A 14,787-nucleotide genomic window follows, 5' to 3' on the forward strand; every position below is an offset into this window, starting at 1 on the left:
CCAGCCAGTCAGCCCCGAAGTTCTGGAAGGAAAGGTCAATATGAAAAAGGAGGGTATCCAACCCCACACCCTCCCTGGGGCTCTTCGGAGGCAGGCATAATAAAAGGAGCACAGATTCCCCAGGTCAAGTCTTAGGCAGGAAGAAGATGGGAGGAGGCACCTGATACGCATTCTAGCCTTCCCCAAGAAACAGCAGCAGGGCATGTGCCCACGCAAATGTTAGTCCCAGAATTGCAAAGGGCACACGAGTGGACAGGTGATTTGAGCCTGGCAGGCTGTTTAGATGGACAGTGGAGAATTGTATTCCACACTCGAGACAGAGATCCCAGAGGGAGAAGGAAGTGCTAATGGAGAGCAAGACCCCACACCCTCCCAAACATCCCTTCTGGTCCTCGGTCTTCTGACCTTCCTGGTCAGCTTCTCTGCCTTCTGAAGGCCAAAAAGGGTCAGGAAGGTGAGAGGAAGCAAGGGTAGCTGTGAAAACCAGGGTTCGGCCCTGGGCAGTTCCCCAACTTCTTTGAGAGGCTGTTGCCTCTAAGCCCCAACAGTCTCAGCCGGGAAGGTCCAGGGAGTTGATCTTCTTTCTAGTTCCTGGAATACGGAGTCCAAATAAAGCAAGGCAAGCAGTCAGTGACCAGGAGGGGTAGGATTGGGGGTCACCACCTGGAGGGTGGGATCCTGTATTCTTCGGAAGATGGCTGGGAAATTCTTTCCTCCATTGCGTAGAACTTTCTTTCCCTCCTCGGTTGAGGTGCCCAAATGTCCCACAATGGGGTCTTCACTCTGGAAGAAGGGCCCAATAAGTTCTTGCCCACCTCCAGCCCCAAGACTCCCATCCCATCCTCCTGTCACTGAGCAAGGTTCAGAGAATATAGAACCACTCTGGAATGGGCCTGTGTCTTCACAATTTCCCGTAGGCCCCAACTTACCAGCTCCTCCAGAGGCACACGCTCAAACAGGGGGTGCCCTTCAAAATGGGTGCACATCCATTCATGTAGTTCCGGCACATCGGTTATAGTATATACCAGCCCCTGAGTAGGCAAAATCAGGGAGGGGGGCAGGGAGAGGGTTGCATGCGATCAAGCAGTGAGATCATGGAATGTGCTCCCATTGAATTCTTAGTGGAAGGTCCCTGAAGAGGTCACTCACCCCACCCTCCCTCCCACTCTCAACTTACCCCAACTCTCAGCACGTAGGCATATTCTGCCAGCAATGTGGGACTGATGATTCGCCACTTGTGTTTCGTCCGCTTGAAATGTGGGTCAGGGAAGAGGAAGAACATCTTTGTCAGCTGTGAGACAGACATGCATTGCCTGGGTTGTGAGAGCCTGGCCTCCAAGTCCCACCTTCCTGCCAGCCTAACCCCCCAGGCCCTTCCCTACCTGGCCCTTGCAGAAGAAGTTGGGAAGATGTTTCATGGCATTGCTTCGGAGACAGGCGATGTTCTGGAAGCCACCTCCAGGAGCTGCTCGTAGGGCTCGAATCCGGTCCTGTACATAGTCTGAGACCTTCACCCGGATCTCCAGACCCAGAATCAGCGTGTCTGGGAACAGCGGTGACAGTTCCACTAGACACAGAAATAAGAGTGGAATCATCAACCTCATACTGCAGGAACTTCAAAGGAGTCAATAAAGGAAAGGAAACCTGAGTTTGCAACTACCAAAATCAGGAATGGCAAGTGTGGGCACAGAAATGTCTATATGGATGGTTCTACGCTGGAGAAGGCTGGGGAGATCCAAAAATTGTCACCAGAACTGGAAGTGGGAGGGCCTGGGAGTACATGTATACTTGTAAGTGCTTTAGTGTTCTTATACTTTCTCTCATTTAACACTCTTGGCGCTCTGTGGTAAGTTGTGAATAGGAGGAAACTGAGGGTCACAAATGCTTAAGGTCACAGAGCTAAGAAAAGAGAGAACTGGAACTTGAACCAAAGTTTCTGCCACCAAGTATCACACTCTTCATCTCCGTCATGCCCTCATCTCTTTGAGGAGAATTAAAAATAGAGAAGTGGCTAAGCAAGCATGTCTGGGGCAATATAGACAATGCGAGAGGAACTCAACAACAGGAGAGTGGAGCAGCAGGAATGAGTTCTGGTGAGGAAGGGGGGAGTGGTGGAATCCCTGAGAAAGTCAGTTCAGGATCACTGGACACAGTGGCTAATCTCTGATGCTTGTGCTTACCAGCTCACTGACCCAGGACTTGGCAGGTGAAACTGCTCACGTAGTGACTGGAGCCAGAGGCAAGGCGAGACTGGACAACCTAAGTTCTAAGAGGCATCTGAGGCAGCCCCCTCCCTTCTCCAGGGCAAAGGCCACAGACCCAGAGTAGAGGGAAGGTGGAGACACTCCACACTGACGTCATAGCATCAGTTTTGGGTCCGAAGGGGAAAGGCCAACTATGGCCCCCACCAAACTGCTGAGGTGGCAGAACCTAGGCACTGCCTCCCCTGTCCAGAGAAAGGGCCAGACAGAATGTTACCTAATAGGCCACCATAGCCACAGCCTATGTCTGCAAACTCCACTTGGGCCTGAGCTCGCTTTTCTTTCTTATCCTTTGGGTCATCGTGGCTCAGATTTTGAGTCAGTGGAGCAAAGAATTCTGGGTATAGCTCAGACCAATCCATCTCCTCTGGCTTCACAGGGCTGTTGGAAAGAAGACATGAGAAACTTGAAAAAGCTGGCCATACCAATGCAGAAGTGGTACTTCATGTGCGTGGGTAGATGTAAGAGTGTGAAGTAGTTGGGAGGGTTTCTCAAAAATTCTGCAACAGTGGGTCCAGTGGCCTCTGGGAGACAAAGTGGAAACCACCCTGTGAATCACAGGTCCATCATGAGGCCTATGATTGCAGACCCGCCCATCTCCGTAATTAGGGGTTGATGTGCCTCTGGCTGGGCACAAGTTCCCCTTCTCCCAGACACTGGCTGTCTAAGGCCCTGGGATCTTACTTTATTTACATGCTCTGCGCGAAGAGGATGGAGTAAAGTGAGGGCAGGATTGGGTCTTTTATTAAAAACGACAAAGGAAACCTCAAGATGTAAACGGCATTCTGCCGCCATCACCCCAGCCTCAACAACAATTTCTCTCCAGCCGGACTAGCACCGCTGCGCAGTCTTGGGCATAACGCCACGCCCCCGCCAACCCCGCCCACTGCTGACCCCACCCACCCGGGAAACTGACCACACCCAGCCCATCCTCCCGGGGCTATCCTATGCCTTCCCAACAATCCCCGCAAGATCGCTCTCCGGTTGGCTTTGGGCCGTTCCGAGTATTCTGCCCTCCTTCCTGCCCCGTTCACTCACTAGCGCAGCGTATGGTCCGCCATGGGGTTGGAGTGAGCGCGTTGTCGATAGTAGCGCTTCTGCGGCTGCGGGGCCTGAGCCCCGGCCATGATCCCCTGGGAAGCGTCTCTGCTGAACCCACGTGGAGACCACGGCCGGCGGCGCACACCGATGACGCGTCAACAGACCCCGCCCCTTAAAGACCCGGGAGCGAATTCCGCCGGGCCCGGCGCGGCGAGGCAGGTCGGCCCCTGGAGTCGGTAACCCGGAGGGCCGCGCCGGAACCGGCACCCAGCTCCTTCCCCGGCCTGCGTCGGCCGGTCTGGGTCACCGTCCTGGTTGCGGGAAGCCGTGCGTCGCGCAGGTAAAAGGGGTCTGGGGACCCCACTTCCTATAGTAGAATTAAACCTCGCGCCGTTCCCCTCTTGCCCGATCGCAGACGGGACTGCCGAGTCTGATCTGCCTGGTCAGGAGTGAGTCCTGTGGGTCTGGACTGGGCTGGGGACCGGAGCGGAGGTCGGCTGCTCATGGCACCGCCAGGAAGTCAAACTGGAGGAAGGAGAGCGAGCTCAGGGGGGCGGGGCTCGGTGCCACGGGGCAGCCGAGACGGCCCGAGGTCCCCCAGCCGGCGTCCAGCTCCAGATCCGGAACCCCGGGGCTGGCTGCCGCGTCCTGAACCCTTCGGGCCAGATGGGGGATCTTCGCCCAGATCCCGCCTCCGAGCGCGAATCGGTGTTCCCGAGGGAGGTCGCGCTCTTCGCTGATTCCTACTCGGAGAAGAGCCGTTTCCATTTCTGTGGGCACGTACTGAGCATCACGCAGAACTTCGGGTCCCGCCTTGGGGTGGCAGCGCGCGTGTGGGATGCGGTGAGCAGTGGGTGGCCCTGGGCGAGGATCCGCAGAAGGTCCAGACCCCAGACTCTCCCTTTGCCATATGGAGCCACCCCGTGACAGTTTCCCACTCCCCCCCTTTTTTTCTCCTATAGGCTCTGACCCTGTGCAACTATTTCGAAAACCAAAATGTGGATTTCCGAGACAAGAAGGTGATCGAACTAGGCGCGGGGACCGGCATCGTGGGGATCTTGGCGGCGCTGCAGGGTGCGTGAGCTTTGTGGCGGGAGAGGGTTGGGGAACAGGGTGTGGAGAAATGTCACTTCTTGGGTTCTTCCGAGGGGAGAATGGTTTGGAACCAGAACAGCACCTTATTTTTCTTTTAACAAACTTTTTTTCTCCTGCCTGCTTTGTGTGGCAGGCAGGGCTCATTGGCTGTCGGAATACACAAGGTCATTGATTTGGGGGTAGGATATAAAAATGGGAGGCCTTAATAGAAGGAGTTTTTTCTACCTTTTTTTTTGTGTGTGTGTGATTTCACGGACAATATCGTCACTTAAAAGCTCCTTTGCTTTGGGCATGGTCTTCTGGCAACATGCATATTTGGGGGTACCTTGTAGGGGAAGTAACTTGTGGGTATTAAACCCTATGAAGGCTTTATAACTTTATTATGAGTATTCTTTAGATTTTTAAGGTTTTGATCACTTGGGAGAAAGCTTAAGAGTTTCTGAGGAATAGGATGTGTTTTGTGGGAAATAGGGTAGGAATTAGGTACCGCACACTTGGAAAAGGAAAAGGTAAGAAAAACTTTGCTTCATTTTTTTTTAAGATTTTATTTATTTATCTTTAGAGGGGAAGGAGAGAAGGAGAGAAACATCAATGTATGGTTGCCTTTCATGCATCCCCTACTGGGAACTGGCCTGCAGGGAACCAGCCGGCAACCCAGGCATGTGCCCGGACTGGGAATCGAACTGTGATTCTCTGGTTCGCAGACCTGTGCTTAATCCACTGAGCTACACCAGCCAGGGCAAAAACACTTATGAAAAATAAATAAATAAATAAATAAAAGCACTTATGATGTCATCTCCCTAGAAATGCAGATTAACATGTCCTGAATTCGTACTTCCCAGAGAGATTTCTTCTATTCATTCAGCCAACAGGTATCTGGAATTTTCTTGTGCCAGGAATTATGCTAGGTCATTTAAATACAAGTAAGGCAGATTTCCTCTCCCCAAGGAGCTCATGGTCTAGTGGGGAAGGCAGGGAGGGTGTTACAGTACAAGAACTCTGGAGACGTGTGCACAGCACCAGCGGACATACTTTGGCCGTATCTCCCTTGGCTCCTTGGAATCCAAGGAGAAGCTCTGTCAGGAGGGAAAGAGGTGAACAGTGTGAACTTAGCAGGCTCAGAAGGGACTGAAGGAGTGCCAACAGTAGTTTTCCGTGAAGGATGGGTGAATGAGAGGTGGGCAGTTATGCTAAAGTGGGAGGAGGGCAAGTAATGTGGTTGGGAACACCTGCTTTCACTTGCTCCTAGGCTGGTTTCTCCTCCTGTGACCCCTGTTCAGCTGCCAAGCCAGAAGCGTGACTGTCATCTCGTCCCTTACCCTCTTTCCTCCCATCGTAGCAATCAGCCAATCCTATGGGTCATGTGTCCCTAATGCTCCCCCGGTTGTGTACTCTTCCCACCATCTCTAGTTCAGGCTGCTGCCCTCTCTTCCCTGAATTTTTTCCCCTCCCCCCTCTTTTCCCTGGATTTTTGTGAGAGCTTTCAGATGGGGAAGTTTAGTGTCCCCAAACTTGACTTTCCCCAAACCTCAGACTTCCCCACTGCAGTGAATTAAACCATTGCCTAGTGGAAAACCTAGAAATCACCTTTGACACATCTGGTTTTCTCAACCCCAGACCCATTATTCAGGTCCTATTGATTTCATCTCCTAGCAGTCTCTTAAACCTCATGTTGTGGACATTGATAGCTCCCCAGCCCATGGCACCACCATTATTTTTGGAAACTACCACAGTTAGTGAAACTGATCTTCCTGCTCTGACTCCTTTTCACCACTGAGACCTCTGCCCATTCCACCTAGCAGTCAGAGTGATCTTTTTAAAAATGTGATTGTAATCACCTGCCACTTCATCTTTCGGTAGCTTCTTGTTGCTTTCAGGATAGTCAACAGGTTGAGCATAGCCTCTAAGGCCCTGTAAGGCCCTGCCTCCCTCTCTAGCCTCTTCCTGTGCCTCTCCCTCCCCTTCCTGTATGGCCTTGTGCTACCCTTCTTTCAGTTCCTCAAGTCTATCCTTTTTTAAAAATTATTATTTATTGATTTTGGAGAGGGAGGAATGGATAGAGAAAGAGAGAGAGAAAGATCAATATGTTGTTCTATCCATTTATGCATTCACTGGGTGATTCTTGTATGTGCTCTGACTGGGGATTGAACTCACAACTTTGGCATATCAGGATGACGCTCTAACTGACTGAACTACCCAGCCAGGGCTTCAAGTCTATCTTGATGTTCCCTTCCTTGGAGACTTCACACAGGCCACACTCTGTGTCTGAAACCCTTGTACCAGCTGGTTAATACATATACATTTAAAAAAATTTTTTATTTATCTTTAGAAGGGAAGGGAAGGAGAGAGGGAGAGAAACATCAATGTATAGTTGCCTTTCGTGTGTCCCCTGCTGGGAACCGGCCTGTAACCCAGGCATGTGCCCTGACTGGGAATCAAACCACAATCCTTTGGTTCGCAGGCCTGTGCTCAATCCACTGAGCTGCACCAGCCAGGGCCATGTGCACTCTTTAGTGCTCAGCCCAAACATCACTTCCAAGGGAAGGCCTCCTTGACACAGCCACTCCCAGGATAGCTTGGGCCCTCCTAGTATATACACAACTGTGCTGACTGGTTTCATTTTAAATTTGTTGTTACTAACCTCAGGTGCATCCTTAAGTGCTACCCAGCTAGCCTCTTACATCTCCCTCAATCACTTGTTTTTCTCTCCCAAACTTCTGATTTGTACCTTCTTACCCTTTAAACCTTTAAATGCTTCCTCCCGGGTCTTTACCCTCAGCTGGTGACTTTGTTTCCAATCTCTTCTGATTGCTTCTATTTTCTCATAGGGAAAGTCCAGACATTCCTCTCAGGACCTCTGCTCACCTAACCTCTGCGTCCGGGCCTGTGGGTGCTGCCTTCTCTCCTGTCGTGTGTGTACCATGAATGAATGCTATGCTCCTAGCTAAGGTCAAGCCCTCCACTTGTCAAGAGAAATTAAACCTTCTCATCTACTCCAAGGCATTGTTCCAGCAAACACCTCTCCTCCCACATCTCTCATGCGTCATCAGATTTTTCTTTTCTCCGATCATTCTGTGTGTGTGTGTGTGTGTGTGTGTGTGTGTAGTGCACATAAATACACTGCAATTTCTCCTATTTCAGAAGAAGTTTACATCCTACATATCCCTCCTGGTACCACGCCATTTCTCTTCTACGACAAAACTCCTCAAGGGTTCCTTTCTTCCTATTCTTTTCTCATTCCACGTTAAGTAGACAACTCTGCCCCGACCCCATCCACTGCCCCGTCCACTCCAGCTGTTCTAGTCGAAGCTGTGAGCTTCACTTCCAACTGCGCGGGGTTAAACACAGGAGTCAGTTATGAGCCCACCTTTCTTAACTTTGCAGGATTTGGCACTCCTTCCTCCTTGAAGCATTTCCTTTGGTTTCCAGGATACCACCACACGTCTAGTTTCTGCCCACCTTGCTTGCACTCTTTTCCATTCTCCTTTGTTGGTTTCTTTTCATCCTCACAACTGAAAATTTGAGTGCCCCCGGGCTCAGAAGATGTGCTGTGAGCCCTTCCCTTTGCTGTCTGCACTGACTCCTGAGCAGTCCCATCATGTCATGGATTTAAGTGCCCTTTCTGTGCGGGTGATACTCTGATTTGTCCATTTCCACCTCTAGACTTGCTCATGTGACCTCCTGCTACTCAGATAGTGTGTGCTTGTCTGATGGACATCTCACATTTAATGTGTCCAGAAACAAACTGAGAATCTTCCTGTCCAGTCCTGTTCCTCCTGAAGTCTTCCTCATCTAGATGAATGGCAATTCACTCTTCCAGTTGTCAGGCCAAACACCTTGGTGCCAGGCTCAATTTCTCTCTAATATTTCGTGTCTAATCCGTCAGCAAATCTGTTGGCTCTACCATCGACATATATTCAGGATCCAACCATTTCTTAGGCAGACATTGCTACTGCCCTGGTTCAAACCACCATCACCTCACTGGGGTCAGTGCGGCTACCTCCTAACTGGTTTCCTTGCTTCTCACCCCGCCTCTCTGCTGTCTTTTCTCATCCCAGTAGCCAGAGTAATCCTTTAAAAACATAACTCAGTGCATGCCATTCTTCCATTTAAAATTGCCCAGTAGCTCCTTATCTCACCCAGATTAAAAGCCAGGTTTCTTACAGTCTCCTGAAAAGGCCCTGGTTAGGATCTGGTGCTTGCTTTTATCTTCTTCACTTGCTCTGCTCCAGCCACAGGCCTTCCTGCTGCTCCTCAGGCCTGCCGGGCTCACTCCTGCCTCGAGGTCTTTGCACGCACCGGTCCCTCATTTGGTTATTTTAGCCTGAAACGTCCAAGTGGTTTGTCCCATCACTTAGGTCTTTGTCCAAACTGTCTCCTCAGTAAGGGGTTTCCTTAGCCATCCCATTGAAAATTATACCCCTGCCTGTGCCTCAAGCCGTTCTTATCCTCCTTCCCTGCTTGATGCTTCATTCAAAAGAGCACTTATTTTCATCCGATGTACAGCGTATTTTAAGTGTTGTGTTTGTTGTCCGTTTCTTGCTACTAGACTGTAAGTTCCATGAGCAGAGGGCTTGTCATCTACATTGGTTTACTGTGGTATTCTTGGCACCTGGCATATAGGCACCTGGCATAATAAATATGAATAATGAATTACTTTTTAAAAGACTTTATTTATTTATTTTCAGAGAGAGGGGAAGAGAAGGAGAAAGAGAGGGAGAGAAACATCAATGTGTGGTTCGTTGTCATATGCCCCCTACTGGGGACCTGGCCCTGAAACCTGGCCCATGTACCCTGACTGGGAATCAAACCAGCGACCCTTTGATTTGCAGGCCAGCACTCAATCCAGTGAGCCACACGAGCCAGTACTGAATGAATGAATGATTAATGGTCATCATGGTTATGATTAAAGAGTTTTGCAGTACTTAGTGTGTCTCTCCCTCTAGGATAAAACTCTAGGAAGGCTGAGGTTTTGAAGTTCTGTCTTGCTCACCACTGTATTCCTGGAACTTAGATGCTCAGTACATGTATTTATTGCATGAAGGAAGCTTTCTGAGATGCTAATCTGATTATCTTCACCCCCCACTTCTACATTTAAAACCTATTGCCCTCAGTGCAGGATCAAGCCTACATCTCTTCAACATGTCATAATCATTCTTTCTCTTTACTCTCATGTCTTGACACTTCTCCTCCTTGACACTTCCATGTGATCCAGGGTCCAGCGTCCCTTGAATACTCCATGCTGTCTCGCCACCAGGCCTTTGTACTCCCTGTTCTCTGCTTGGAAAGTACCACCTGACTAACTCTGACTTGTCCTTTAAGGCTCACTGAGGTCACATCTTCTGGGAAGCTTTCCAGACCCCCGAAGGCTGGTCTGTGTCAGGAGGGGGTGGGTGCATAGCACTTCTCCAGCTTAGTGCCTCCCAGGCTTCTGCTGACATGTGACTGCTGTGTTTTGAGCAGAGGGGTTGAAGATTAGCTCAGAGAGAATGTTGATGTTGTAGAATGTAGAGTAATGAGAGTGGCAGTGGGTAAGATGGAGGTCAGGGCAACTAAAAGCCGAAAGTTGGACTTTGGTCTGTCAAGACATTGTCCTCTAGGCCCTGAGGCCTCTGGACCTTCTGGGACCTTCTGGGCAAGAGCTGAGACCCCTTTGTTGGTCCCACTGACTCGCATTTCTTCTCCTTCCTCTTTCTCAGGGGGGGATGTTACCATCACTGACCTGCCCCTGGCCCTAGAACAGATCCAGGGCAACGTCCAGGCCAATGTGCCAGCTGGAGGCCGGGCCCGGGTCTCTGCTTTGTCCTGGGGGATCGATCAACATGTCTTCCCTGGCGACTATGACTTGGTGCTGGGGGCTGATATCGTGTATCTGCAGCCCACCTTTCCACTGCTGCTGGGGACCCTCCAACACCTGTGTGGTCCCCAAGGCACCATCTATCTGGCCTCCAAGATGAGAGAGGAGCATGGGACAGAGAGCTTCTTTCAGCACCTCCTGCCCCAGCATTTCCAGCTGGAGCTGGCCCAGCGGGATGAGGATGAAAATGTCAACATCTATATGGCCAAGCACAGGGAACCAAGACCTACTTGATGTCACCCTCCTCCTCCGAACCCCTTGTCCAAATGAAGGAATGGCCATATCTTCAAAGGGAGAAACATAAGGACCAAAAAGGATGGATTTCCCTTGCTTCTGTCTTTCCTCCTACCCTCTTAGTTCTCCCAGATACTTTTGGGTTGGTGAAGGGATGTGCCTGCTTGCCAGGAATCCTCGAGCCCCAGCAGCACTGGGGTAGAGCAGAAAGGAAGTTCCCAGCTCTTGTTCTCAGCAAAGGATGATGGGAGGATAGCCAGGGTTTTCAGTGGGGAAAGGGAAGGTAACCGGGATGCGAGAGCAGTGGCTGCAGAGAGACAGTCGTTGATCACTTCCAGTCCTGCTGTTGTCTTTTTATACAGAATAGGGTTTTGTGGGGTTTTTTTTTGCCAGATTCTATTGGAATATTTTTTATCCTCACCTGAGGGGCATTTTTTTATTGTTGTTACTGATTTTAGAGAGAGGGGAAGGGAGAGAGATAAATATCGGTGTGAGAGAAACATCTATTGGCCACCTCCTACACCCTCCTGGACCAGGGATCATATGCCCCTGGACTGGGGATCGAACCCACAACCTACGTATGTGCCCTTTCCGAGAAATGAAGGAAGATACTCCAACCAACTGAGCCACACCAGCCAGGGCTCTACTGGAATATTTTTTAAAGGGAAAGAAACATGAGCATTAAAGAGCTCTTCTACATCCAGAGAACTCAGGCTTTTGTTAGGGTGCTGGGAAGTAAGAAGTCCCAGACCACCCACTTCTCGGGTCTAGAGATACTCTGGTGGGATCGTGGTTCTAACTGGGTCAGGTCCTCCCAGGCCTGGAGTTGGGGGTAGGCAGCAGAGCTGTCCTTTGGCCTGTAGTTTCTTTATCCTTTTTGGAGCTGGGACCCTGATCACTAAGTACTAGGTTGTTCATTTGATTTTTATCTGGGTTTCCAAGTCCTGTCAGTCCTTCCTTCCCAATGTGTTTTGTCTTCACCTCTTTTCTCTTCCCACCGTAGTAGCTCTGGTTCGGGCTATCCTTACTCCTGGGGCCACACATCACTTCCTCTGGCCTCTGGGCTTCCAGCTCTTGTGATTTTCTAAAATCAGCCCTGATTAGCTTCTGCTGTTGCCTACAGAAGATTGAGCTCCTCTTCTTGGTACTCAGTCTATCTTTTGTAATCTCAAATGACCCTCTTCCTCATTTCCTACTACTGATTTCCAAAATATATTGCAACCTTGGGCCAAATTATAAAAGGTCTACTCTTTGTTCCCTAAGCCTACACCAAGATTCCCTGACTTCTTTCATCATTCTATTTGGTGATTTCCTCCCTGAAAGGACTATTTGTGTTTGGTAGAATCTTCATTACTCTTAGTCTTTATCCTGAAAAAAGCTTTTTACGAACCTTGTGTTTGGATGTGATTTCTTTCTCCTTTGACACCCTTTAAATGTTCATCTTATGACACTTGTGTAGTCAAGATGTCTGCTCCTTATTTTCTCACCATTAGACTACTGTGGGGGGTAGGGCTGTCATTTACTTAGCTCTAATTCCCTGAAACTGTGGCACAGTTCCTGGTACATTGTAGTGTTCAACAAATAGTTTCCTCACTTAAATATTTATTGGGTTTGTTGAAGGCACTGAGCCCCCACCTCCCTAGGCAACCCCTGGCAAATTTCTGGACCCATCTACCTACCTCACAACTTTGTCTTGAGTCAAGAATGGTTAATGAATATGCAAGAGCATTATAAATAAAGAAACAAAATGTTATCACAGGTGTTGTATTGTTATTTTGTGACGACTTTGGCTTAGTGTTTCCATTTCACCCGCGAGTAATTCTGCCTCCCAGTTCAGTAAGCCAAGTGGGGTGAGGAGAGTGTGCTCCCTCCGACCAGCAGGTGGCGATATCCCCGTTCGGCACATTCCGGTGGATAAGTTTGGCCCTGCCGCGCAGCCGTAGGCCGGTGGCCTCACCAGAGCGCCGGCCCGCGGCAATTTGCGGCGGCCGGGAAGATGTCGCTATTGCGGTCACTGCGCTTCTACCTCTTCGCGCGGACGGGGAGCTGCCAGGTGAAGGTCTTGGTCTCTGCACCGACCTGCTTTCCTTGCAGGTCTCCTGTGCGCCCCTGCCTCCGACCCCCTTTCGGACTCCGTCCCTCCCTTCCCCCCATCTCGTTGCCTCTTCGCGGTGCAGCTCCCCTGCGCTGCCTTTCGCCCCAGGCCCTCCTGAGTTCGCCTCCAGGGGCGCGTGCTTTCTGGCCCGGAGCGCCTCGCTGCGTTCTGCTTCTCATTCCTTTCTTCTCACCCCTTCCAGATAGGGCCCCCTCCGTTGCAGTCGCCCCAGCCATGGCACACATTTCACGCTGGGCCCTGGCTGTCTTCCTCGGCCTCCAGCAAGGAGCTCCTTATGAAGCTGCGACGAAAAACGGGCTATTCCTTTGTAAACTGCAAGAAGGCTCTGGAGACTTGTGGCGGGGATCTCAAACAGGTGTGTGGGAGGCAGGGAAGGGAGCAGGGCTGGTACTAGGGTCGGGTCTGTCTCACAGGGAGGTCGCTGTCCAGTATTCCTAACGGCCGCCTTCTAGATAGGATTCTGACTTTAAATGACCACCTCAGCCTTTGACTCCGTGTAAGGAGGAAGCAATTGACTCAGGATGCCAGGGTTAACAAACCTTATTCCATTTTGCAAACTGTAATGCTGTTTCCTGCGGCTTGGAGCTGAAAGGGCTGTGTGCACTTTGGAGTCAGACTAGGACTAAAATTTTGGTGCCCTCACACTGACCCTGTGACCTTGGACACCTTACTTAATTTTTCAGAGGTGCATTGTTCTTGTAAATGGAAATACTACTGTCTGCTCCATAACGTTGTTGTGAAGATTAAGCTTATCCAAAGCACCAGGCAGAATTTGGCATTTAGTGGTAAGCTGCCAGTATAGGGGTATCAAACTCACTTTAAATGGGGGAGGGGCACATCAGCCTCATGGTTGCCTTCAAAAGGCGAATGTAACTTTAGGACTGTATAAATGTAACTACTTAACTGTTAAGTGAGAGCTCAGTGGTGCTCTGTGTAGAAACAAGGTGTTGGGTTGTGTAAAACAAGGTGGAGGGCCAGATTCCACTCGCAGGCCTTGTGTTTTCCACCTGTGCAGTAAATGATGGATTACTTCATTTTCTATTGTGGGATTGAAGAGAAGCAGAAAGTGTTGGGGACCTGAACATATTTTAGAGTCCCATTCAGTTTTAAATTCTATGAGTTTGTCATCTGCCCCATTTCTTTTCAATTTATAGGCAGAGCATTGGCTGCATGAACAGGCCCAGAAGGAGGGCTGGAGCAAAGCTGCCAAGCTGCACGGCAGGAAGACTAAAGAAGGCCTGATTGGGCTGCTGCAGGAAGAAAACACGACTGTGTTAGTGGAGGTGAGTTGTTAGAATTCCAGGTACCAGGAACGGCTGTCCCTTCAGTGTAAGGCTTTGTGGTAGATTCTTTGCTTTTTTTTTTTTTTTTAAGATTTTATTTTTATTTTTAGAGGGAGGGGAAGGGAGAATGAAGGAGAGGGAGAGAAACATCAATCAGTTGCCTCTCCTACACGCCTCAACTGGGGACCTAACCTGAAACTCAGACATGTGCCCTGACCAGGAATCAAACCTGTGATCTTTCACTGTTGTGGGAGGGCGCTAAAGCAACTGAGCCACACTGGTGACAGCTCTTTTCATTCTTAAAGAAGAGGTGTTTGAGTCCTGGCTGGTGTGACTCGGTGGATTGAGTGCTGGCCTGTGAACCAAAGGGTTGCTGATTCAATTCCCAATCAAGGCACATGCCTGAGGGTACATGTCCCAGTAGGGGACATGCAAGAAGCGACCACACATCAATGTTTCTCTTTCTCCTTCCCTTCCCCTCTCTCTAAAAAATAAATAAAATCTTATTAAAAAAAGGAAGAGGTCTTTGAGAACCATAAAGGGTAGTTGAGTTTAAACCCATGAGACCACAATTATTAGCTGTGGATTCATTTAAGTTTAGAAATGCACATATGTGTTGATGAGAAAAGGCCTAGAATAGTACTCCTAAATGTGAGTTTTGAGTAGCCTTACCCCTCAGAACTGATTGCTTCCTGGACAAGTTTGATTTTAAAGCTAGGAATTATATTAATTAGGTGATGGATAGAGAGTAGCTGTTGTAGAGGTTTCAGGGCCACAACTGCTGAAGAATCAGAAGGGTGGATTAGAGTGTAGAGTGAGAGAAGGAGATAAAATAAGCTGATAACAAAACTGGTTTGTAGTTGGTAGAGGCTGGAAAATGAGTTGATTATGGCATGTAGC

At 49.6% G+C, this 14,787-nt stretch overlaps 3 protein-coding genes across 8 annotated transcripts in view; 2 read left to right on the forward strand and 1 right to left on the reverse strand.

Moving 5' to 3' along the window:
• Window positions 1-259: 259 nt before the first annotated feature.
• METTL1 (methyltransferase 1, tRNA methylguanosine) lies at window positions 260-3,826 on the reverse strand. 2 transcript variants are annotated; one of them, XM_037167177.2, is made up of 6 exons: window positions 3,300-3,826; window positions 2,479-2,642; window positions 1,383-1,567; window positions 1,178-1,249; window positions 930-1,031; window positions 260-783 (listed from the first exon to the last, which is right to left on the reverse strand). In XM_037167177.2, exons 1-6 carry the CDS (start codon window positions 3,386-3,388, stop codon window positions 628-630), a joined length of 768 nt encoding a protein of 255 aa, XP_037023072.1. In that variant the 5' UTR covers window positions 3,389-3,826; the 3' UTR covers window positions 260-627. The 2 variants fall into 2 exon arrangements, with proteins under 2 accessions (XP_037023072.1, XP_037023071.1); XM_037167176.2 differs by having other exon boundaries at window positions 264-783; window positions 1,178-1,291; window positions 3,300-3,825.
• Window positions 3,827-3,905: 79 nt separating this feature from the next.
• EEF1AKMT3 (EEF1A lysine methyltransferase 3) lies at window positions 3,906-12,330 on the forward strand. The gene is made up of 3 exons (XM_037167178.2): window positions 3,906-4,145; window positions 4,265-4,376; window positions 10,097-12,330. Exons 1-3 carry the CDS (start codon window positions 3,969-3,971, stop codon window positions 10,486-10,488), a joined length of 681 nt encoding a protein of 226 aa, XP_037023073.2. The 5' UTR covers window positions 3,906-3,968; the 3' UTR covers window positions 10,489-12,330.
• The window catches only part of TSFM (Ts translation elongation factor, mitochondrial), a 32,288-nt gene continuing 21,785 nt past the window's right edge, over window positions 4,285-14,787 (forward strand). For 2 of the 5 annotated variants that reach the window (XM_053662044.1, XM_053662046.1), the window contains exons 1-3: window positions 12,412-12,541; window positions 12,786-12,959; window positions 13,759-13,887. In XM_053662044.1, the coding sequence (XP_053518019.1) occupies window positions 12,485-12,541; window positions 12,786-12,959; window positions 13,759-13,887 (360 nt within the window). In that variant the 5' untranslated portion in view covers window positions 12,412-12,484. Of the gene's footprint in view, window positions 4,377-12,408; window positions 12,542-12,785; window positions 12,960-13,758; window positions 13,888-14,787 lie in introns of those variants that run through there. The other 3 variants (XM_053662043.1, XM_053662045.1, XM_053662042.1) reach the window with 3 other exon arrangements.

This window comes from Artibeus jamaicensis, unplaced genomic scaffold (genome assembly GCF_021234435.1).
Source record: "Artibeus jamaicensis isolate MK-2021 breed Jamaican fruit bat unplaced genomic scaffold, CSHL_Jam_final contig_233, whole genome shotgun sequence".
Taxonomy (NCBI): Eukaryota; Metazoa; Chordata; class Mammalia; order Chiroptera; family Phyllostomidae; genus Artibeus; species Artibeus jamaicensis.

Bases quoted from the DNA above. Each gene is read 5' to 3' on its own strand.
- METTL1 (XM_037167176.2), bottom strand. From the start codon at position 3,388: ATGGCCGGGGCTCAGGCCCCGCAGCCGCAGAAGCGCTACTATCGACAA. The intron at 1,568-2,478 runs GTAACATTCTGT...TTCTGTGTCTAG, and splicing joins TGGCTATGGTGGCCTATTAG to TGGAACTGTCACCGCTGTTC. The intron at 1,032-1,177 runs GTAAGTTGAGAG...TTGCCTACTCAG, and splicing joins CCTACGTGCTGAGAGTTGGG to GGGCTGGTATATACTATAAC.
- EEF1AKMT3 (XM_037167178.2), top strand. From the start codon at position 3,969: ATGGGGGATCTTCGCCCAGATCCCGCCTCCGAGCGCGAATCGGTGTTC. The intron at 4,146-4,264 runs GTGAGCAGTGGG...TTTCTCCTATAG, and splicing joins CAGCGCGCGTGTGGGATGCG to GCTCTGACCCTGTGCAACTA. The intron at 4,377-10,096 runs GTGCGTGAGCTT...CCTCTTTCTCAG, and splicing joins GATCTTGGCGGCGCTGCAGG to GGGGGGATGTTACCATCACT.